Source organism: Cheilinus undulatus, linkage group 8 (assembly GCF_018320785.1).
Source record: "Cheilinus undulatus linkage group 8, ASM1832078v1, whole genome shotgun sequence".
Taxonomy (NCBI): domain Eukaryota; kingdom Metazoa; phylum Chordata; class Actinopteri; order Labriformes; family Labridae; genus Cheilinus; species Cheilinus undulatus.
In genome coordinates this window covers 33,956,734-33,982,117 of record NC_054872.1, presented here as the reverse complement: position 1 = coordinate 33,982,117, position 25,384 = coordinate 33,956,734, and the positions used below count along the sequence as shown (strand labels likewise).

Below are 25,384 nucleotides of genomic sequence, written 5' to 3'. Positions count from 1 at the left end.
AGAGGTCAATAAGAGTATACAGCTTTCTCTACCTAAACTACAACTGCTGCAAAAATATTAGCTGTTTCTTTTTTAATGTCAGTGATATTACAGTTCAAATTCAAAAAGACAGCTGTTAAAATTGGTTAGAGATTGTACCGGTTTGCGTCCACGCTTGCGCCGAGGCAGTGTTGACGTGTGAATGCGTTGGTGTCTCTTCAGGGTGGCTGCCTGGGAGAAGTTTTTGCAACAAACATCACAGCTGTAGGGCTTGTTGCCAGTGTGGCTCATGCTGTGGCGCAGCAGACTCTGGGAGTTGGAGAAGGACTTTGTGCACACCTTCATGACAACAATAATCAGGATTAGTGCTACAGCTGTATTCACAACCGTTATCAATAAGCACTCGTCTCATAATATATGACAATGTGCATAGCTTTATGTTCATAATATTTCCATTGTGCAAAGACACTGGAGAATGTGTCAGATATAATGAGGCCGGGGGTTCAAATTGTGCCTGCCTCGAACAGAACCCACTTCAAAAGCATTACATCATCTCATAAATGTCAGCTACATGACAGAAATGACATTTACATCAAAGGAAATTATCCTTCAAACTCAAGAGAGGACACAAGTTGATTAAATTCTGACTGGCACCTTGCATGTAAAGAGCTTCTCTCCCGTGTGGCTGAAGACATGAGTGCGGAGAAAGACACGTCTGGTGAAGGTTTTGCCACAGTAGGGGCAAACGTGGGGCAGTGGTGTGCGGGACCAGTCCTGCAGCAGCTTGGCAGGTGGGGGGTGGTTGGTGTTGTCAGAGTCTGCTGCAGAGCTGCCCTCTACATCACTCTCTTTGGTTCCTGAACCTTTGTTTCCTTAAAACAGAAAAACATATTAAACACCAACACATTCATTAACAACCGCCTTATCTTGAGCTTTGTAACACTAAGGGTGCAATAGATCACAAATTTCATAGTTTGAATGAGATCACAGATCTTTGTCACTAATGAGATAGTTTGGACAGGCCAAAAAGACAGACAAACTGTGCTCATTTAAAAACTTGAATATATCAGTTTGTAATACAAGAAAGCTGCATCTTTTTGTAAACAGTTTTCCCCCACCCACTATAAAAACTAGAGCTGTGGAAAAATATCGATACGGCAATATATCGCGATACTTTGACATCCGATACAATATCAATACTTCAACTCTTAATATCGATTTTTTTTGTAAAAAGTAAAAACTCGTATTTTAGCCGAGTTGTTATTAAAATACGACTTCCGCACCTCCACATGGCTTACAAAATAACAACACCTGCACAATTCAAAGCAGACGTTTGGAAGCATTTAGGCTTCAAAGTTAAAACAGGGAGCACAAACAGTGAGTTAGAGAAAGGAAATGCCGTTTGCAAGCTCTATCTTGCTGCCGTGAAATATAGCAGGAACACCACCAATGTATTGTGTGATTTACATATACATCATCTCTATATATCACATTATCATGATATCCTGATATATTGTGATACTATCGTATCGTGACCCAAGTATCGTGATGCGTATCGTATTGGGAGGTTCTTGCCAATACTCACCCCTAATAAAAACCAACACTCATAAGAACAAAACATTATAGTTTGTAGTTTACAGCGACACACATTTGCTGTAAACTACAAACTTTTTCTGATATGAGTTTGGGGGATTTTGACTATGTAACACATGAGCACTGTTCATTTAGGATATGCAGCGTGTGTTGTATCAGTCAGGCAAAACAACAAACAGAAAGTGTGCATTTAGAGTAGAAGTTAGGCCTGAACCAGGCCTGCCCACAGAATTAGCAGGGCCCCTGAAAAACCCAGTGAATGGGCCCTCACCAAGTGTGACTGATTGATGATATCAATGCATGTGTGTTGGATCCATAGCATTGGTGCTAGGATTCTGGCTCATACTTACTTCGTTTTGGAGCTGAAAAGTGTGTGAAGCTATTATTGGTTTCTCACAGTCAAATTACTTAATTGTGCCACTTTTAAAACCCTTTCATCAATATTTCTGCTATTATTTTTATTTTTCTTTCTAACCCTTTTTGCCTCTTTTCACCAATTTTGCTCAATTTTAACCAATTTTTAACATTACCCTGACCATTTTTGACCCTTTTTTCTTTCTTAACTCATTCTTACAGCTTTCATCCAGTTTTTGCCACTGCCTATCTATAACCACGTTTCACTATTTTTTCCTGCCAGTTCTTGCCACTTTTAACCTTTTTTGGCCTTTTTTTCTTCTTGCAATTATTTCATATTTTTCTCCCCCAAAGTTATTTCGGTTCCTTCCACTTTATTCTCTGGCACCCTGATGTTTGTGCACACCATGGCCTATGATGTGCACAGCTATGAAATCTGACATTACTTTCCAATGGTTTAGCCAATGTGCCAGTAAACACTGTTAACACTGGCAAAAAACAAAAAAAAGAAATTCTATTTTAAGAAAATGGGTTTGAATTTTAAAAAAAAGGCTATTTTATATTACGGCATAAATAAATAACATTAATTTTGTTGTTTCTTTGATTGAGAGTGGTTATATTTGGGTCAAATATAAAATATGGTTATCACAGATTAACTTTACAATGGACCATGATTTTCCTGACCTCCATGGGCCCTCCATTTGGCTGGGCCCCAGAAAGCTCTCCTCTTTATCCCCTCTTATGTACGGCCTTGCCTGAACCCAAATAATCAATACGCCAATCTATCGTCACATGTTCCTTTCGATAGGTGTATTAGATGTTACAGAACTGATGTAGCCGAGTATGCTATGATGGCAGTTTTCAAATACACATCCCCTACACCCCGCGACCCCCAATGGGATAAGCCATATAGAAAATGGATGGATGGACATCCCCTACATTGCAGTTTTTAAAAAGCCAACAGATGGCCGCAGAAGATAAACTGCATGATGCAGCGCACATGTCAGATCAAAACAAGACTACCAGTAACATGAAAGAGAAAGAAAGTCTAATGTCTGCCAGCAGAACAGAAAGCAAAGCACGAATCGTGCAGTATGCAAGCTATGCAAAAACGATGTAAAATACTGCAGCAACACCAACATTCACTTTTGCATGACATGACACCAAGGTAATTAGCAGCTATGAGTTATTGATGACTCAGTTATTTAAAAGTGGATATTTCAATTAACTTATCAGATTGCTAAGGATCTGAAATTAGGTGTTTTAAAGTGTAGGATGCCTAAAACAATGCCTTTGCTATCATTCTCTACAATAAAACAGCTGCTGTAGTGATTTCTGTGTAGGACATTTTTAATAAGGCATGTTGTTTATCCCAAATCAACATGTATCACAATACATATTGCATCATGGGCTCTGTATAATTATACACATCATATTGTGAAGCTTTGGAAAATGTCCTGTCAGGGGTTGGCCAGTTATTGGCCTGGCGATTATTTGGGCCTTAATTGATTTGGGCATCTGTATCCTTACTCACAACCCTACGAGATTGAAAAGGGGTAATACAAATACTAGCCAATCAGCTCTGAGGTCAGACATCACTACCTATAATGTTGCTCCTCTATAACTTGTGTAAACAGAGCTAGGGCTAAATTGTAAAATTATCAGTCAACAGTCTCACGAACTTCTGATAGTTGCTGAACCTGAAAAACCAGAATCGATCAACTCCAAATTTGGGAACTAAGCTAATGGCTACAGAGTCCAGTAGGCTGCAAGATAACATCACCAGTGCTGCTACTTATGCTAATTTTGTCGCATGCAGCCACCAGCTGTTAGCTGCACGATAAATACAGACACGGTAAGACAAACAGATGTTAAGCATTGTTTGAAAAAAGTAGCCATACACAGTAAAAAATCAATACTTCTATGTTTTGTTTCTGTATGAAAGTCCACAATAACTTATGTAAAAAGCTCTTTAAAAGACTGAACTGTCCTCCTCTAACTGCAGAGGATATCTCTGTTGCCTACACACACTATTCAAAAGCTTCCTTTTTTCTACTGAGGCTGCCAACATGGATTTAGCAGCAATACACTGATTTTACACATTGAGGATAACTTTACAATCAATCTGTAGATCACGTTATTCAAACCATGTGGGTGGACTGAAACAGATCATGATCCACTGCACCACTACAAAACATTTATTTCACTTACCTTTGGATGCATTAGCACCGCTCACTATCCTGAAAGTCGGCCTACTTCTCTTTGGGAGGGGTGAACCTGAGTCACTAGCAGAGGGAGAGAGCAGCCGCTTTGGGGCATCCTGCAGTTTAGCGGTGGCTGTTTCATCACAGGTTTCAGCATCGCCCACCTCTGCCCCCAGTGTGAGGCGATGTAGCTGACGATGGTACAGATACTGAGTGGTGTTCATGAAGCTCTCACCACACTGGGAGCAGTTGTGTAGCGGCTCTGTCAGGTCATGCATCTGCTTTCGATGGTTGGCCAACCCACCATCGTCGCTAAAGCTCTCCCCACACTGGGTGCACATGAACAACTCGGGCTTTGAGAAACTGGAGGTGACACCGATGCAGGGAGTGGCTGCCTGTTCCTGCTCATCAGCCCCATTGGTCTGGGTACTAACTTCCTCTGCTGCCCCTTCAGGAACCACCACCACTTTCTCCTCGCCTTTCTGCCTGTGCTGCTTGCGGTGATAGAGAAAAAGGGTGGTGTTTAGGAAGCTTTCTCCACACACAGAGCAGCGGTGCAGAGCCTCCTCAAAGCCATGCTGGGTCTTACGGTGGGCCACTAGTTCAGACACCAGGCCAAAGCACGAGCCACAGTCCACACAGAGGAGCACAGGTTCAGGCTTTGGCTTTTTGTTAGCACCCCTCCTCTTAGGAGACGACTCTTCTGGATTAGAGGTTGATGGGGCAGTCTCAGAAACAGGCGGATCAGCACTCTGAGCTGGGGGAGGAGCAGTTTCTTCAACTTGTTGACCTTCTTCTTCTATGGGCTGCTCCTGTGGTTCTGGCTTAGGACCTGGACTCACTTCACTTTGTGGGAGAGAAGGACTTAAAGCTGAATCAGTGCTCTGAGATGCAGCAGGCTCTGGCTCAGGTTGTGAATCAGGGTTTGACTTGCTCGCGGATTGCAGACACGTCCCTTCCTTGCGGTGTTGCTGCCAAAGTTCTAAGGTCTTGAAAAGTTCATCACAGTCCCCACACTGGTAGAGGATTCGAGGCTGGTCTGATGCCACTTTTGCACTGACTGCAGCCTGCTTGAGTACATTCCTTACAGGCTGCACAGGGGAGTGAGCTTGGTGGACTTGAATTTCTGGGACTCCAACCGTCTTTGATACATTCACCCCCTGTTGCTGAAAAAGACAATAAAGAAAAAAATGAAGAAATTAGTTTGCTTATTTAATTTGTTCTGTGTTTACAAAGGAAAAAGTCTAAGCGTAACACTAATCAAAGCCTTTTCAAGTAGTTAGCTCAAGCTGCAGTCTTCTAATTTGTTTTATTCCTTCTGGCAGACGAGGGATGAAAATTAAGTGTTGGGGTACTGAGGTAAATTAGAGCAGCATGGGTTTAAAGCCAAGGTTCCTCTGAGAGCTCCAGACAGACAGAGATAAGGCCTCAGACTGGCCGATAACTATCAGAGGCCCATCAGTGTTGAGCTGGTCACTCCGTGGGGTTTTACGTTTGCTCTCTCACTCTAAGTGGATGATAAAAACAGGAGAGCAAGGTCAGGGTTAAAGACATCTCAAACAGCTTCAATCATAACGGCTCGTTGGTCTCACTTACTGCGATGATCTATGGGATTTTGTTTTAGCAGTCAGTAATGAAGATACTGAAGACAACTGCTGGTCTCTGACTACATTTACACACATTTCCTCTTATATAGTTACAAGATCGATGTCCAAGAAAGTGTTTCATTGGTCCCAAAAACAGTACATACCACATGTGTGGGATGCCTCAGCAATTAGCGACCTCCTGATCATTGTTTGGCCAGATACTAAAGTACAGAAATGCATAAAGCAGAACATGTGCTTCCCTCTTGTGCTGAATTAAGGATGTTTATTTTAAACTGGGACTGTTTTGCTTGATTTCTATTTTTCTATTGTTTTTGTGCCTTATTACATAAACAATAAGTCTGATTTGTGAGTGCTGCCTTCTTGCAGTGGCTGTCATAACTGCAGTTTTAGCCGAGGGTCTGCTGCAGCCAGCTGACGATGACAGCAGCATGGCTAGACAAATAAAAAATGTCAGGCAGCTGCTGATAACAGTACCTTAATCAGACAAACTTGACTTTAATCAGACTTTACATTTTAGACATCAGTTACAACAATGGCCTGAAATTTGAGTTGAAGTGCTGCGTAATCTAAAGTTATTCTACTCACAAGTTAGTTAAAAAATTAAACAGCTGCAGAGTAGTAGAGTTGGCAAAATACTTTAATAAAATCTCATGGCATGCATATGTGCCAGTTTTCTGTCAACTGTAGCTGGTCTGTCATGATTACCTGCCACCTTTAGTTAATTATACCCACTAGAAGAAAGTTACATCAGAGATAATTTAATGAATTTCCTGGAGATTAACAGAAAAATGCCACCTATATATCACTCAGACAACAAATAATGCTAATCTTGATTATGTTTTTCCCCCAAAGATGAAGGTTTTTTTTTTTTTTTTTTTTTTTTTTAACTGTCAGAGCAGGTGAGAACTCTTCTGGTGTCCCCTTTCGCAAATTTTTGCCTGGCCACACACATCTCCAATATTTTTATAGACACAGACACACCAGATGTCAAAACATGCTACAGACATGATTTTTGAAGACACTTCCCTCTAGCTTTTGGGAGAATATATGTTTGCGGTGAGGAGGAAGCCGGCACTAGGTATAGGCACACCAGACGTTTCAGAGCCACGATTTTGCATCAGTTTTGCGTCCATGGAGTGGTCTACACAGGAAGCATAACCAAGCCTAGATCTCTCCTACTACTAATGCTTTCTGCTCCAGCATATGTATCCCTCATCTCCAACCTCTAAGATTGTTTTAAATGTCTTAATTCAGATTCTAGGGGTGTAACAGTTAAAAAAATCACTTCTCCGCTGCTGCTGTCGCTATCATACTTCTCTTCCTCATGTGATTTGTTCCGCTTGCTTCTTTTTCTTCTTCACTGGTAGTTTAATGGCAGTTAGCAAACACTTCTGAGTGTTACTGCTACCTAGATTGGCAGGCTGTTTGTTGTTTATTGTTTATATGGATTCCCATTAGCATTGGCACATGGCCGCAGCTATTCTTCCTGGGGTCCAGAACATAAAATAGTTTACATACAAATAGTACATACAATATTAAATGAAGTAAAACATAAATACACGTTCCTCACTACATCACCATTCCTACTGAAGACACAGCAAACAACACGTAAGTTGATAGACAATCCCGGATGATACCAAGTATGCCTTAAACATAAGTAGCTTATTAAGAGCAACAAAAAGCAAAGCATCAATCAAAAAAAATCACAACATTTAAAAGTACCAAAAATTGTCATGAAATTTTAAAGACCTATTCAATCCAACCTTCATCTGTTTACCCACTTATTATTATCACTTTAACACTTTGCAATATTCACATTTTCATTTAAATTAGGATTAGATTAAACATATTACTTGTCTTTATGTACATGCCAATTTTTACAGATAAACACTGTTTTATGTCATTGCCTTTTTCTCCCTTCAGATGTATCCGTCGTGGGACAACATGCACCGAGCTGTGACAATTCAGGACAAATACAATTACAGTTATAACCAAATCAGACTCCCATTCAAGGGGGCGCCACTTGGCCAAGCTGTTAGGCCATGTCCTATATAGAAAGGCTATGGACAAGAGCAACCCAGCCAGGGACTTTCCCCAAACCATGCCAGTCATTAAGAAGACAGCACAGGACCAACATTTTTCCTTTCTACTCCACTCTAGTTTCAGCCAAAGGACACAGAACTATTCCTTGACACTTTTTCGTCATTTTAGTTTTACAACACATGCCTTAAAATGTGGCTTTTTAATTTCTTGAGGCACAAAACAGAACAAAATGACTTTCAATCACACTGTTACTGATGTTTTCTAACCTACCATCATTCAATCTGAGGTTTTGTTTTCTCCAAAATAGGGTGCGGTCACATTGGAAAGTGAGAAGTGATGTTGCACTGCTCTTATCCAGTACTCCAAGCAAACAGACACAGTTTGAACCTGCAGCTCCTTTGTGTCTTTATGTCTTTCCCCTACTCTCTCCCTGACCACCTTTTCTACTAACTTTCCAATTGAAAGACATAAAAAGCCCCTAAAGAAATCTAAAAAATAAACAAGAGATGTACACACTATAAAGAAATTTTATTCCATTATAAACTCCAAAACACCACAGAGTGTCTCTCCTGCTGGACTGCCTACAGCACTGATAGAAAGTGGTTTAGATAACTTCTCTGACAGTTATTTGAAAGAGCAGAGAGCATCAGAGCAAACAGTATTATCTGAAAATTCATAAGAAACCATCTGACCCAAGTAGTACGCCAGTACCACGTTTAATGAGTTTAAACCACAACAGATACACTTAAGTTAACTAGATACTTACTGCCATCTTAACAACCCTTGACCACATAGTTGACATGGAAAAACAATTATCTGACTATTAGAGCCTACTTTAAATGGAGAAAATTGATTTAAGCATTCAGGCAGCAGCCCCTGCAAATCTGAATACCAAATGACTCCATTATTTTTGGAGAGCTTCTATGTTAGTATGTTGATGAGGCAAATGAGTCACGTTAGTTCACATAGGAAATAAGAGGGAGCAAATTTGTGTTATAAGGGCAAGGTGCCCTTCTTATAAGGAGGAGGGGTTTGAGATGAAATCTCTGTAACAGTCCATTTTAGAGTTTGATCCTCCCAATTGCAGCTACAGATACCAAAAACCAAGTTACCCTTAAGCCCTGTCTGCCATCAAATTGTCCTCTCCGATTATTGTGCTCCCCTGAATTTCATCTGCATGTTGGACGGATAAACAAATGTTAAAGAGCCTTTTGTGTTCATTTCAGGCGTAAACAGACACTGTTTTATTGCAAAGCCAAATCAAATGTGCAGAAGTTATGCTAATCTGTTTAATGAAGTGAAAATGTTTGCAATAAACAGACTTGAAGCAAAGTGAAAGTCAGGAGGCCATAAGGTACCCAGGTTTATAGTGTTTCTCCAGCTGTTTCATCTATAAGGAGCCATCCATCAAGAGACAGTACAGCACTGACTGATGCATTTCTCATGCTCCTCTTCCCACTGGCAACTCAGGATGTTATTTGTCTGTCATGAGTGTCACTGGGCTTTATGGACTAGTGTTGAAGACTGTACGGATGGAAGTCTGGGCACAAGCTCAGACAGCCGTGCCCTGCTGCTAAACGAGGGCCAAAGGCTGCTTTTAACCCCCGAGGCCTTCTGAAGCTGTCATAGGAAAGCCAAAAGAAAAAAAGTACCATTTGCACCGAGACTCAGCTCAATACGTCAAAGTTAAACAGAATAACAGAGGCCTATTACACCAAGGCCAAACTTTGTTATTCAAATCGTGCCTTTGTAGACCTCAAAATCAATAGAGTTCAGCATTTTGATGAATTTCAACCAATAAAACTAAATTTTCCTGGCATAAAACATAATGTAAAAGTAATGAACACAATTCAAAACCCCAAAGGCCTCTCAGTTTCACTTGTTGAGAAATAAATAAAGAAAAAACTGAATTTACAAACCACGGAGTACATTTAGTGCAAGAAGAGAAAACACTAAAAAGACACATTTCTTTTGTTGTTTTCCCCTTAAATATTAAGTGTTCAATATTACTGAAACCAGGTGAAATTCATGTGATTGCTGGCCATTCTGGATATAACACCAGTATTTCATCAAATAAGACCATGAAAATAATCCAACTCACATAAAGCTGGTATTTATTAAACCATGCTACTAATGTATGCAACAATACTTTCAGGATAGAGCTCCACCAGTAACTTTGATGTGCTTGATATATGCCAGATCAGAGCTTATGCAAATACAAAAACACACAGTCTCATGTTCTGAAATTAAAAAAAAATCCATAATGAATCCACTTTTAGAACCAACACATTTTTGCTCATTACACCTATTTGCTTCACTAGTGACTCATTACTCTGATATAAACAAAGTGCTAATGTGTTATTTTGCCATTACACTAGACAGAAAGCAGGTCCAGGTAGTGTTTAATTACTAGAGAAAAAATATATCGAGGGCCTCAGTACACAGTCATCGCCAATTTACAAGAGGTCTGACAGATGTACTGATGCAATGACTCTGTAACTGACATATGTTACAAATAAATTCACCAGTATAATGTGTGCACATGTTTTTGTTCCAGCAGGGATTACGGATCAAATCTAGGCCTCCTCATCTACTGAACACTGGATCTTAGCAAAAATACATTTTAAAAGGGGTGGTTATTACACTTCTACAAATCGAGAATGCAAGTAACACCACTCTGCAAGCTAAAAATGTAATGACTTGCAGAGCATATTTAAACGCCCAGATGTGTAGCTCTTTTGTTGCCGTCTGTTGTTGCCACATAGAGTTTGTAAAGTAATTGAGCTCTCAGCCTACAGTGATAGTTGTGAAGTACAGACCCACGGTCAGTGAGCCACACTACTGCTCTGCTTTGACTCCTCTTTAATTAAGAAGTTAGGATAACCAGCGCTCCACAAAGTTTTTGCTTAATTGGCGTATACCATCATTTTGTTTGAATTCATGGCTAGAACCTAACGAGGGAGAAAAGCTGTTAAAAAGTTGCAACTGCATGGTGGAGACTTTGTGGAACCAATGGAGCCCATAATTTTCATATCTTCTGGAATTGTCAGGTTATTAATAACAAAAGATTATTTTGTATACTACTGGCAGTGGTGGGTAGAGTACACAGTTACAGTACTCAAGTAAAAGTACTGTTACTTAACAATAATAATCACTCAAGTAGAAGTAAAATTACTCCGAAAAATAAGTATTTGAGTAACAGTAAAGTAGTACCTTATTAAAAGATTACTCAAGTAGTAAGTAACTTCATTTTGTGCAATTTATCAAAATGTATTGCGTTATGACATATTATTCCAGGGGTAGTAATTTAATTTGCACATTGTCATAAATAAAGTAGCATAACCTGCCAAAAGTAAAAGAAATAAAAATAACTTAATACATAAAGCAGAAGTCAAGTTATATTTCCTTATCACAATTATGGCATGAAAAATTTAATATAATGAGAAACAAACAGACTCTCTTTTTTCTCATTATAGTTATCTTATTTCTACATGATGATTTTAATCTCACATACATGAATTTGTACCATGCAGTTCTTACTTTTTAATCACATTATATTAATTTCATTGTGTGTTAATGATTTGTAGCTCATATTTATGAAATTAATCTTATGAACTGGCCTCATTTCTGAGATTTTGCCCTTTTTTATTTAATTTTTACTTTTTAGCTCCAATATATGAAGTTTTATCCTGATTATCACTCAACAAATTTGGCAAGCCAAACTGAAACTTACTAATCCAAAGACAACTTCTGCTCACCAGCCCCATGTTATAACAATGTTAGGTATAATCACTGATATAAGAGATATGCTACACGCACACGATAATAGTATGACCTACGATGTAACGTTAAATATTGCCGTGAAAAATCATACTTGTGGCAGAGTTGCAGAGGTGGTTGGACACGTGACATAATTATCACTGACACAACTGTTTTTGCAGTCTGCAAGTTAAAACAGAGATTTGAACTTATACGTTTAGCTGACTAGCAGTGCAGTCATTAGCTTGTTTAGCTTTCTTACCATAACGGGCTTTCTTAGATTTGACGTGCTATTTTTGAAGTTTGAGAGTTCCACCTTTACAGGCAGACACAGTAAGCAGCGCATTATGTGGCTGTTGTTCCTCATCGTTTGAAAGGCAAAGAGTCTTGATGTTGGACCAGGGATGAACATGCTCCTCTGAAGGAGATGCAGGTATTACATCTTCAGCTGTTATCTCCAACTGTTGATAGTTAAGGGGGAAGGGTCACTCCTCCGTTTACTCTGTGGTGCTGAGGAGTGACCTCACGCTGCTGTGAGAGCTCAGCTGAGTGTAAAAAAATACTGAATGAAAATAAATTATAGACAGGTAAAAGTAGCGACCAGTGTATGCCCAATGTAACGGAGTAGAAGTATAGTTTTTTTAATCACAAATGTAACGGAGTAGGAGTAAAAAGTACTATGCTCAATAACTACTCTCAGAAGTAGGATTTTTTTTAAACTACTCAAGTACATGTAGCAGAGTAAATGTAACGCATTACTACCCACCGCTGACTACTGGCAGCAAGTAAAAAGCCACTACTAGAAAATGGTTATAGGTAGACCGGTAGAGTGCAAAAGGCAAAATTTTATAGGATCAGGAAAAAATGGACTGAGAGCAATATAAAAAAAAAAAAACAGGAAAGCAGATAGATATAGATTATAGATTGGGATGCATGATATTGGATTTTTGATGGTATCGGATAATTATAACAATTTTAGCTGATACTGACATCAATACCGATATTTAAATGTAGGTCAGACCTAAAAATTCAGTCTTTAAAACACATGATGACTATTCTTACTAGCTTTTTAAATTGCATTAGTATGTACAATTTGCTATACTATAAGAATGTGATTTTTGTACTTTGAAATCTGTTGTTATCTGTACTAAAAAATGGTTTTGTTTTTCAGTGTGACCTTTGTCTCAGGACTCATACGACACTTTTAACACCTGTTCTTTATTTGTCTTTTATGTCCAGATGAAGACCCGTTGAAGTCAAAACACATAGACAAGGATTTTTAATCACATCAGAGCGCCTCAGATTTTCTGTTTTGACTGCCCTCTCTTCCATGGACTGTATTTACTAATGACCTGGCTAGTCATTTGCTTTTTTTTTTGCCATTTTAATCCTTGACAAAATTCATTTTTTAAAACACTTCTTTAAAGTTTAAGGAATGATTATGAATAAAGACAAAGACTTCAGCTAATGAAGGTCTGTTGGTCCGCCTAAAATTCCACAAACTAATGTTTGTACAGCCGATGATTACAGCTGATGTAGGATTTTTTCCAGGATAGAATTTTACTGCCAAAATATTGGTTTTAAGTAAGGATGTTCCTGATTTCCCTATTCAACTAAACGCTGGTTTAAATTTTGTTTAACAGAGTAGTCTAAAGAGGAGAAAATCCCTAGAAAACAGTCAAATTCCTCACAGGGTCATTGTGTACGCAGGTGTGATGTTAGCCTGATATACTCTCTACAGTGTGGCTAACTGGCTAACATTGAAAGCTAGCGCAGCCACCCTTCGTTCCTCTTTGCAGATTAATATCATGCTTTGATATGTGGCCTCTTTTCACTTCAGCTGAGTAGTAATATATGAGTTAAACCCTCGCCAGCCAACATACCACTTTATTTCCATTTAATACTTTAAAAACATGTCATACTGCGCTGTCCCTAATACACGTAATCACTAAGCCACCACTAAACTTCTCATGTTTACATCTGTTAAAGTACCAGGCAGAAAGGCAGCGGCGATTAAGTGAAGCTGCAGCAGCCTCTAGTGGTGGGAGGTTCATAACAGTTTAAAAAAGCATTAGACCAGGATTTCCATGCCATGTTTATACAAAATGAAAGGTACTTAGTTTGACTGACTCGTAATTTGATGAACAAATTTAACTGTTTAACTGATCAACTGTGCATCCCTAGTTTCAAGTTTCGGCAGAAATTTCAATATCTGCTGATACCGATATCATATGGATAATATCGTGTATCCCTAATCATAGATGAAACTGCCCTACCCAGTTTTCAATGGGAGGGGCAAGCCGGGCAATGGATAAAAAATTTACAGGGAATCCAGGATAGTCTGTAATGTTGTAAATGTTAAATGTAAGGGAAATTCTAATATCTTGCTTATCCACATACAATGAATATGATTTCAAAAATGGCACTTACAGCCTGGTCTGCATCTCTTTGTATCCCACTTTTTCTTTTTCCTACATATAGGACTTCATACAGGGCTCAAAATATTTTCATCTGCCAAAGGTGAGCCCAGCAGAAAATGTTTGGGAAGCACTGATTGAAGGCATCATAATCAACAATGTAGAATTAATCAGTCTTCGTCCTGATGGTCTTGTTTTCTTATTTTTGCTTTTGTAAGCCATGTAATTGCATCAGTATTGTACACAGTGTTTTTCATTTACAGCTAAAAACTGCAACAGAAAGCTTAAAAATTGCTTACTTATTTCTACCATTTCCAGCTATAAATCTCAACATTTAAAGTATATACTCTACATAGTTTTATTTATGTAATAATGTATTGAGGATGCTCTCTTGATTACCTTTTAAACTCTGTATTTAAAGAAGGAAAACTACACAAATAAAGACCAATGAAAATGATCCATGTCATAAACAATCAGCACAAATAAGTATTTGCCTGTTAAAAAAAAAAAAAAACAGCTACTAGTTTAGGGGTGCCTGACTGAAACTCAGAACTTCATAAAGGTTATCATGTCCTTAACACTGAGGTGTTGATCAATTGTATGGTCATTTTGAAGGCTGCAGTTTGTGGTGCCTTTGTACCATGCTGCAATATACAGACAGGTGTTACTATAATCTTGTCTTGCCCATTAAAATCAATGAGGGGAGGCTAGACAAAAATAGGGCATCAGCGTACACTTAAATCAGATATTCATACACAGCAACGCCTTGAGGTTAGTGAATAAATCATAACAAACAAGTCAATGTTAAAAGCTCTGATCAAGGTCACTATTACTATGATGTGTAGCTGCGCACTGTCAATTTATGACTAAAGCTATGCTTATAACTCCAATGCCAATCTCCAGATGTGATTCAGAAGCTTCGATGCGATCACATAACAGGTCATTTTAGGCCACAGTCACAGTGTGAACATGACCTAGCTTTACTAAAGATCCTGCACTCAGAACACCCTGTGCACTATCACAAGATAAAAAAAGGGGAAACAGATAACTGTGTTAGTATTTACCCGAGTCTGTAGCACTGGAGCAGTGATTGGGGTAGCTCCAGATGTGTCTGGCTGTTGTTCATCCTCAGCAGTGCATGTCAGCTGGTGCTGAAGTACCTCCTCCAGTGTGTTAAACTCCTGGTAGCAGGGGAAGCACATGTACACTGAGGTACTCTCCATTGCTGCTGTGGGATCCAAAAAAGATTTCATTAGAAAAGCAGCAATGCAAAACTGATTTGGATAGAGGTGAAACAGTGCACAAACTCAGCATGCTTTGAATATGAAAGTTATACCACAACGTGAGCCTTATACAGATGCCTAAGCAGCAGTGCAGTACATTTTAGTTTAGTCTGTGAACATTGCCCTCTCCTGATGAAAAGATGGGCCTGCATATATTATCAAGGCAACAGCTTGAACACAAGTGCCAGGAGGCTAACTTTAGGGCTGCCAAGATGACTCACCATGCGCCGAGTCTGTGCTAATTGTTATTTTGACCATGCAGAGTGCTGCTCAGGTAGAGACACTGCCAAGTCTCACACTCTCTCTGTCATTTTGTGGACAGAGCTGACCGGTTAGCTTCCACATCAATTAGAAATATGCTGTGCTGGTCCCACTGCAAGTAAAGTCTGGGTGCTGTTTTTGAATGGGGCTATGATCAAATAAATTTCTCCATAATCATTAGATGCCAATTAGGCCTTAAACTGCTCCAGTAAAGCATTAAATAATCAAAGAACCCCACTGAAAAATACACATCAATACCATAAAAACATCAGTGAGACAGAAGCCCTACCTGACTATAGTTCATTATTCGAACAGCTGGCAGTGCTGTAACTTAAAGGTTTAAAATAACACATAGTTCTGTTATTGAAATATCCCTTGACAGGATGCTTTTACGCTGTCACTCACTGCCTTCCAACTTCCCCAGTCTCAACTGTGGACTTCATACCCAGGCATTTTATTTGATATGTAAATGTTTCAGAATTGGCCCTATATGAAGAAGTTGTTTTTTTAAGTCACCTTCCTTTCCTTAAATCATTTTTTGAGCTCCTAGGAACTTAATACTTTACAAAAGTAACTCAAATTAGAATAAAAGGTGCAATATAGTCTACTTATTTTCCTTATGCACCCTAATTCTGCTTTCCTATAAGCCACTGGTGTTTGAATTTACTCTATATATACCCTTCTGAACTACATTTAAATATCAATATTCATATTGGTATTGGCTAAAAACACAGTTTCGTGGATCCCTAATTTCCTATGTCTTCTGAGGGTTAATGGCATTGACCACAAGTTTAGGTTATATTTTGTCAGGCCGTCTTACGGAGCCTTATCAGCTGGTATCACAGCATTTGATAATCTCTCTGTAAAATCCAAACTGAAAATAATAGGAGGCAAAAATAACTAAGGAGGCACAAAAATCAAGTTTTTGCCAATATCCAACGTGCCAATAACCTGGCACACCAGATGAATTTGTTTCAAACATCCACCTGGAAAACCACTCATAGAAAGCGTTTGGGAAAGGGCAGAGCCTTTGAAAAAAAACTTGGAGGGTGATTGGATGAATCTTCTGTCTGTCACATCTTTACAGCCAATCAGAGTAACAAAACACGTGACGTAGCCGCTACCAACCTACACGCCTGCGCCCTTACCTAAGGAGTAAACTCCATAGAGAACTGCATAACGCCACAAACCACGGCGACTGTAGACATGTCAGTACACGTTTCGTCGTTTTTGAAAAGAAAATAACTTAATGCTGTTCTTTGTTCTTCTTTAACAAAGAAATGTTGTCAAGTCCTGATAAAACTGGCGCTTTAGCAGCATCCACGCGAATGTCTTCCGCCATAGTTGCACAGGCCTCTTACCGCTGCTTGTTTACATCACGACGCCGCTGCGCTGAAAAGTACTGCCCCTGGACGCTGATTGGTCGTGTCACTTTCTAACTGGGCCCACATGGTTCAGATGGGAGCTTTGCAAGATGGATTTGCCAGTGAGAAATACAGAAACGGGCGTATTCATCCGCTTTGCAAGATTAATATGCCAATGTTTACAGATACATTTTAGTCAATTCCAATATTTAAATACATTTATCAGACCCAAAACTTCAGTCCTTTGAATACACTTTAAGGTTTGAGGATAAACAAACAAACAAACTTTAGTCCTTAAACACACGTTAAAGTTTAAATATGAGGATAAATAGAGAAAAACCTCACCTGACATAGATCTGTGGGTCCAGCTTAAAACTCAAATAATTTATTAGTATTTATGGCCAAAATCTATAGCTGATTTATTCTGAAATTCCCAGTCAAAATATCCAGTGTAAATATCGGCAGATTTTTTTCTGCCAATACAGATATTCACCTTTTTAAGCTAATATCTGCTGATAATATCTTGCATCCTCACAAATAACACATCCCTGCAGACAATTTTGAATAGACTGCTCTTATATAGGCCAGTAAGATTGTAAATGATAATCTCAATCATCATTTGTTCCAGTGTCTATAAAGCTCTTAAACAGTAGCAAGTAAGGCAAGAGGATGAATTATAAATACTCAGTGTCTTATGTCTAGGTGTTGCCATATGTAATGCATTTGTTGTTGAATGTTGTCTCATCTTTCAATTGCAGCATAGGTGGAGCAGATTAATCTAGTCAACTGAAACCATGACTAAAAATGTTTGTCGATTACATTTTTTTTTAGGAGGAAGACTAGACTAAGACTGGCTATATATAGATCTTTGGTGATAAAAACTTTGACAAAAGTAAGTTTAGTTTCCTTCAAGGAAAGTAAAATGTTAGCATGGGATGGTAAGACATTTAATTTCCAAAATAGTTCTCCATTGTGCATATAAAGTATGGCAATATTTTTATTGGTGCATTTCAAATCAATTAAAAAAACTGAGAGATCATTAATAAAAGTCCCTACATGTATAAATAGTTTTACAATTTGGCTGATAAAATCAGTTCAAAGAAAATAAATGTTTAGTCTAAAAGTAGACTAAAATGTCATGTAAGGCTGGGTGATATATCGAGTATACTCAATGTTTTGCTTCTCCCATTGTCCCTGAATACATCTCTCATACAGCAGAGTGCTAACTCCCCAGTCCATCCAGAAAACTCTCTGCACATGCACATTTTTGTATTGGCACAGGCGAGAGAAGCATGGCATAGTGGAGGATGAAAACAGACCGCAAAGGCGGTATACTGGTGTCATTTTATGCATCACAGGGCTGAATTAAAAATTATACACCTCCTTAGAAGGGATTTCAAAATATCACAGCATATGTTGTGTATAGCAATATTGCAAAAATATATTGAGACATAAATTCTAGGCCATATCGGCCAGGCCTAATGTCAGGACTTTAATTGACTAGAACTGCACTAAAATGTTTTTTCCTTTTTTGTAGACTAAAACTATAAAGGTTAACAATGACTAAAATGTTACATAAAGTGTATCTAGCCTAACCAAGTGAAGTGATTTATGCAGAATCAACTTCCATTAAAAGCATGACAAAAGTCTAGCAAATACAGAACATTTCACATAATGCTGCTGTGTGGTTCAATTATTCTTTTCAATACATGTTGGACTACAACAAATGTTTATGATACAGTGTAATCAGCTTAATTTGGGATTTGCCAAAAGGGTAATAGCCTACTTGTTAGCATAACTTATTCATAGCTGGGTGCTTTATTTCCTTGTGGGTCTTATTTGTTTTGATAAAAAAAATTTGAAACCAAAGCATACAGCCAAACTTGGCAAACTACCAATCTGCTTTAATCAGCAGAAAACTACAAATACTTTCATGCCACACATGGTTGGATACAAAAAGCTTGGAATGTGCAACAGCTTAGCCTGACGGTTACTTTAATCACATACGAGGTGGTGTACATCTGTCCTAATCTTTCAATAAAGCAGCAGTGCTGATGTCCGTCTTAAAAACAACAGTCCCAGAAAAATGAGGCAGGTGGACATAACACTAGCGTAAACGCCATGACTGTCATGTAATGCCAGAAACTTTAATGGGTTACCTACACTTGCCAATGCTCGTGTGTTACATATAGAACCAATGTCAGCCTCGTGCAAGCTCTAACGGCGACAGAGAGCTACAAAAAAACTCTAGATCATATTAAAGGAATCGCTGACTGACACCAAGCTTTGTGTTGGTTTTGTTAGTTTCTTTGAGTGACCTGTGAGTATGACAACTGAAAGACGTTTTCTGATAGCTGGCGTTAGCAAAGCTAGCGGCTAGCCGTTAGCTATGAAGCTGTATCATCTCGAGCCACGACTGTGCTGTTAACGTGCAACGATGGCCGTCTTTCTAGCAACGCCGCTAACGTTTGACCAGCGTGGTGGCTAGCAACGTCCCCGCTAGCTTTGAACATTCTGTGGCAACCACGGAATCATTAACAGATAGCGGGTATCGAGGTACGGTGACTAGCGACTAAACCTCCCTTTGCCACTTGGATCAGTGATCTACTTTTTAGTACCAAGGAGAAGAAGAAGAAACGACCGAAGAAGGAGGGCGGGATATGCTTCTTCGGTGGTATAATGGCGGCGACAGACTTTAAGTTAACATTAGCTGTCTCCCCCCGTTGAAATCCTCCATACATGCATATAAGCGTGCATTTTGTCTCCATAAAAGTAGCATTCACAATAAATAGGATACATTTATTCAGTGTAACTTACCGTCCTCTGACATTATCCGTCGAGGAAATAGGACAACAACTTCAGTTTTTCTGCATGTTAGAAGGTGCGTTCTGATTGGCTGAAATGATCATTTCATTTACCAATAGTGTTCGAGTACACATAATACTAAGGAAGTTTGTATTTCAAAAGTGCGCGAGGGCTGCGTGGGGGTTTGTTGACATGCTGCCCGGTCAGTATCAAGACAGGGGTGAAAAGAGGGCCCAATAGTTAAATCATTTTGAGAGGCTACGTATTCTTTACTCGAGTATTTTCTAGCGATGGTGAGATGGAGCTTCATGAAGCTTTCTAGCAAATCGGTTCAGAAAAGGGTTCATCTCTCGAGGCTTCAGTTGCGCACGAAACCACCTACAGGCCAAAGTGTGTAAAACAGGCAGCTGAGATCTTAACCATGTAATCTGAATCACTGTATTGTCAGTCGGTTGCAGCTGTTTGGAATTACTTTGAATAATGAAAAAATGCATGAGCATAATTTATTTATATCAATAATGGTGTATTTTCGAGTGAGTTTATAATGAATATGATATGTCATATGCATATATCATATGCATTGGTAGTGTCATATAATGTGATAATGGCAGTATAGGGATAATAGTCCAGTTCTGTGTCACTTTTGGAAAATGGCATTTGTTAAGGGCAGTCGCTGTCCTTGTGTAACCTGTACAGGGAAGATTTTATCCATTTTTATTAAGAAACAATACAATACTCAACTGTGTTTGGGTTTAGGCAATTTCATTTTTTGGAACAACTTCTCCAGCCTGGCTCCATCCATCAACTACCCTACTCTCCTAACTCTCCAAACATTTCTAACTTTCCAAACTCTCATAACTCTCCAAAAAATCCAAACTCAACTGACCAAAGATCTCCTTCATTGACAATTGATAACTACATAATTGTGGAAAGAGGCACAAAAAAGTGGGGAAAAAAATAATAATAAAGATACAAATAAAAGATTCTAAAGGGTGAAAAGCAACAGAGTTGGTTTAAAATGTCTAAACAGTGGCCAAAATGGAAATCATGTGGCAAAAATGGGTTAAAAGTGACAAAAGAAGTGGTAATATTGAGCAGTAGACATTAAAACAGCAAAAAAGGTTAAACAGCAAAAAAGTGGCAAAAAATGACAGGGGGGAAAAAAATGGCAAAATAGTCGTAAAGGTTCAAAAAAGGATGTATAAGGGTGAAAAACAGCAGAATTGATTTAAAATGGCAAAATTGGACGTGGCAAAAATGTGTCCAAGTGACAAAAAAAGGGGGAAAAATTGTCTTTAAGTGGCAGTAAAGCGGCAAAAAATGGGTTGAAAATATAAAAGAAAAATTTAACACAGGCAAAAAGTGGCAGAAATTGGTAAAAGGTGGCAAAATTCATGAACAGCAGCAAACAGGGTTTAAAGTGGCAAAAAAGGTTGAATAGTGGCAAAAAATGGGTTAAAAGTGACTAAAAGAAATAGCAGAAATTGGCAGAAAACACGTGGAAAGGGATTAAAAAGTCAGACTAAATAAAGCACAAATAAATAATTCCAACATCAGAACCCAATGAAAGTTCAACAAACTTTTTATCAACAGGTGGCGGTAACTGTTAGCCAGAACTCTAACACTAATGCTGTTGATCCAGCACATATACACTGATACCATCAATAAATCACAACCGGCCTACCCTCTGGTTTTTAGGGTCCCAGCTAATTCTGTAAGCAGGCCTGAAGCTACTTTGAGGCTTTTTTGACTGAATATGAAATACAATGATTTTCATGTCTCTTTGTAACCAACAAAAGCCAATGAGAGTGTTAATGAGAGTTTTTTTTTCCATGTGGTCAATTTCAGTGCCTGAGATTGCTGCTGTGTGGCAGGTGTTAGAAATGCTGAACAGATTACAGCAGTAAAACACTCACTGAAGTTAAAAAATCTCTTTTCAAGAGTGTCCTTGCAAAAATAGCAGCAGTTTACAGAGTTTTAGACAAAGAGCAGTCACACACAGCAAACATGATACATGATTATAGCCTAAATGCATCAAGATGATTTAGAAAGCAAATATTTACCAAAGTCAAACATGTTTGTAAAATGATTCATATCTATCTCAAATTCATTTAACTTCTTCTTTAAAGTGTCCAATTAGATCAAATTATTACGTTTCAACTGTTTTTGAAAAATCATTCCAAGCAAAGGGAGTACCAAAATTAACCATCTTTTTTCCCAGTTCAGTTCTGACCTTTGGGACAGACCACAAGCACAGATCCTGAGAACAAAGATGATAAGTTTCTGTGTTCTTCTGACTGATGTAGGAAGGAAGAACACAAAGAATAGTCTTTTTGATAACGTCATTGTTTTAGTCTACATGTAGGCAAAAACCATCCAGCACGTTCACGCGACAAACAGTGAACCTCAGATCTCCATGATACACGTGTCCAGAGCATGTCAACTCTGGGATGAAGCAGGCATGTACGAAACTAGCAACTAGTCTCTAGATTCAAAAGAAAGGTGGGATTTTATCTTAAAAACAGGTTCAGGCTTTTCACCACCTGCTGAATGTGAGAAAAGAGATTCATTTACACAAAACAAGCTCAGTCTGAGTGCCTGTAGGAGTTTAAATGGAAGGCAGGTTTAGGGGCTCAGATTTGACAGCGTTCAACACTAGTTTCAAAGCATAAAAATGCTGCTGATCAGTGTTGGGAGGAACTTGTAGCTGACCTGTCAGGGATGGGCTCTTAGCAGTACATGACGGTGTCATCAGCATCAAGATTAAAAGTTGCATTAATAAAATTCAGATCAATACCACTGATACAGATAATAAACAGGAGCAGGAGCAAGGTTGTTGGAAAGTTAGCTGAATCTAAAATATTCCAGACCTTTTCCTGGATAGAATTAATGTAACAAAGCAGCACTAATAGCTGAAGTATTGATAGAAAAAACTTTTTTGTGTGTTTGAAACATTTGATTTTATGTACCATAGATTCGAATTGAAAAAGGGAACAGATTCCATTTAAAATTTCCAACACAAAAATATTTTTTTAAAGCTAAATATATGGAACACAGTTTTACATACTAAAACAGTTCTAACATAAGTAACTCTGACTACAATCATATAATCAACTGTCAGCTGAATCATATTGTTCATGTGGGTGTACTGACCATAATCTGAGTTTGCTCTAGCAGCCTTTCAATGGTACATTGCCTTTTCACTTTGTTTTTTGTCAACAATGACATTTATAATTGTCTCAAAGACTTTAGGTGCACTTGAATATCCACAAGGGTTTATTAGATCTATGCTATATAGCCATACACTTATCAGATTTACGCTCCCCAGAGTGACTACAGGCAGTTGCATCAAGTGATATACAGAGGTCAGGGAAAGCATAGACTAGCCCACTTCACATTTCCCAGAATTATACAGTGCCCCGGTGTGCCCCCCATTGGCTGATTGGGAGGATGAGCAGCTCCTCCAGACTGCTTAACCCAACTCCAAATGGTATTAAAGAGCCGACTGGGCGTGCAGCCAGAGGGGCCAGGGCCACCCCAGCTCCACAGAAGCCATGCAGTCGACTCGCAGCAGAATAACATTATTCAACCTTGACATATCATATCACCACGGTGACAACTTAGCGGCCATCTTTTTTTTTTCCTTGAAGGCTGCGGTTCAGAGGCTGCAGGTCTACTGAGAGGAGAGCTGTCTTGTCACACAGCAGCGTTCACTTGCAGCATCCTCACCTGTATATATCATCTTCATTAGCGTCAGTGTTGTTTTTGTACTGTCTTTGTCTTAAGGCTTGTGATTGTAGGTGCTGTTGCTTTCAGGTTGTCTTGCTGATTTTTCTATGAAGACAAAATTAGAGAAACATTTTTTCCACTATGAGTGTGAATGTTTCCTCGGGCAAAATCTGATTGAATAAAAAATGTAAAATTAAATGTGCTAGAAGAAACACAAGTGAGGGAGAAAGTAGCAACAAAATTAAGATAATGAGCTAATAACAAACTGCACAGTACATAATAGAATGGATCAAAAAATGTACGGTATTCAAATAAAATTATACATTTAAATATCAAATAATATGATCAAAAAGATATAATGATTAAACTGATAGATTTTATTATTTTTCAATATACAGTCTGAATTACATGCCTGTAACACGTTCCAAAAAAATGGGACAGGCACAAGAAAACATCAGCAGCATCCAGAACCACTGACATGAGATAGACTGGCATAAAGGAGAAAAGCTGTGGTCTGATGAGTCCACAATTCATATTGTGTTAGCAAATAAGGGTGGTGTCCTCTAAAGAGTCTACAGAAGAGGAATGCACCACCCAGACATTTATCAACATGAAATTCAAAACCAGAATCTGTGATGGTATGAGGGTGCCACATGGGTATCTTTCACATCTGTGTCGACGTCAGCAAACACACTGAGAGGTACAGGTTATGGAGTAACCCGTGCTCCCATCAAGATGACGCCTATTCAAGGCTGTCCCTTGATAAGCAACATTCTGCATGAGCTACAACAGCATGACTTTGCAGTGAAAGAGCATGGACTTGTCCCCCATTGAAAATGCAAATTCAAAAATAATGGCACTCTGTTGCACAACTGAAGATGTGTATCAAGTAAGAACAGGAAATAATTCCACTTTCAGGACTTTAAAAATTAGTGTCTTCAGTCCCCAGTCTGTACAGAGTGCTGTTAGATGGCATGGTGCTGTAACAAGGTGATAATTACTCCTGTCCCAACAATTTTGGAACATGTTGCAGGCATCCAATTCAAAATGTGTATATTAAAATGCTTTGTCTTTGTGCTGCTGAAATTAGATTCATCATGATTTGAAAATCACTGTTTTTACATTTTACACAATGTCCCAACTTTTTTGGAATTGGGGTTTGTAATTTCCATCAGAAATCAGTTGTTAGGAACTAGCTGTTTTTGAAATTTATAAATCTAAAAACAAGTGACGAGACAGTTTTCTCATGGAAATTTTATTGGTACAAATTCCCCATATGAATAAAAGTATTCAGCTGCAATGACATATTCAAATACTTTAACATGGAGCTTTGTGGTTTTACATGGTCTTACGCTCCCTGGCTGAGTTGCTGTTGTTCCCAAATGCTTCCACTTACAGTTGACTGTGGAATAACCAGCAGGGGTGAAACCATCTTATTGCAAAGTTGCCTTTAGTGCACTGAATCATGTTATTTTTGTACAGGAAAGGCACCTTTACCAACCATTGTGGTAGGATTTCTTTTTCCTGTATTAACAGTGCCTAGCAAAGCTTCCTTTAACAAGTCATTATCTAATAGAACATTAAGTGCAAGAAGGTCTATAGTAAGCTTCATGAATAGAGAGCAAAGACTGTCCCAGATCTTACAAGGCCAAAGTATTAATTTATGTGAGCTGAACCAGAGGGGCAAGCTTGAAGGTAACCAAGACATTTTTAGTCTAGCATTGTGCAGCAAAGGTTCTGTAAGCGCCTATAAATACTTTCTACGTCACACAGAGAAACACGAAAGCAGAAAGTTCATGGACAGCCCAAGACACCATTAAATCCTTCATTTAAGAATAACAGAGTTTTGCATGAGTCATTCAGAGACAGCTGTGTGCTAGAGAGCTTGTTGTTTCTTGTAAAGCTGCCATGAAAATAGTTCACAATAGTTTTAGATGGGTGCAGAGGGTCCTTAAAGTCACAGGGTCAGATGAGACTGGAATTCCA

General features: G+C 38.7%; 1 protein-coding gene across 3 annotated transcripts in view; it reads right to left on the bottom strand.

Moving 5' to 3' along the window:
- znf574 (zinc finger protein 574) overlaps positions 1 to 19,776 on the bottom strand; it is a 34,335-nt gene extending 14,559 nt beyond the window's left edge. For 2 of the 3 annotated variants that reach the window (XM_041794358.1, XM_041794359.1), the window contains exons 1-5: positions 19,682 to 19,776; positions 15,021 to 15,184; positions 4,138 to 5,296; positions 634 to 851; positions 139 to 318 (exon numbers count right to left, since the gene is read on the bottom strand). In XM_041794358.1, coding sequence (XP_041650292.1) covers positions 139 to 318; positions 634 to 851; positions 4,138 to 5,296; positions 15,021 to 15,184; positions 19,682 to 19,694 — 1,734 coding nt within the window. In that variant the 5' untranslated portion in view covers positions 19,695 to 19,776. The remainder of the gene's footprint in view (positions 1 to 138; positions 319 to 633; positions 852 to 4,137; positions 5,297 to 15,020; positions 15,185 to 19,681) is intronic. The other variant, XM_041794360.1, reaches the window with a different exon arrangement.
- Positions 19,777 to 25,384: the final 5,608 nt, after the last annotated feature.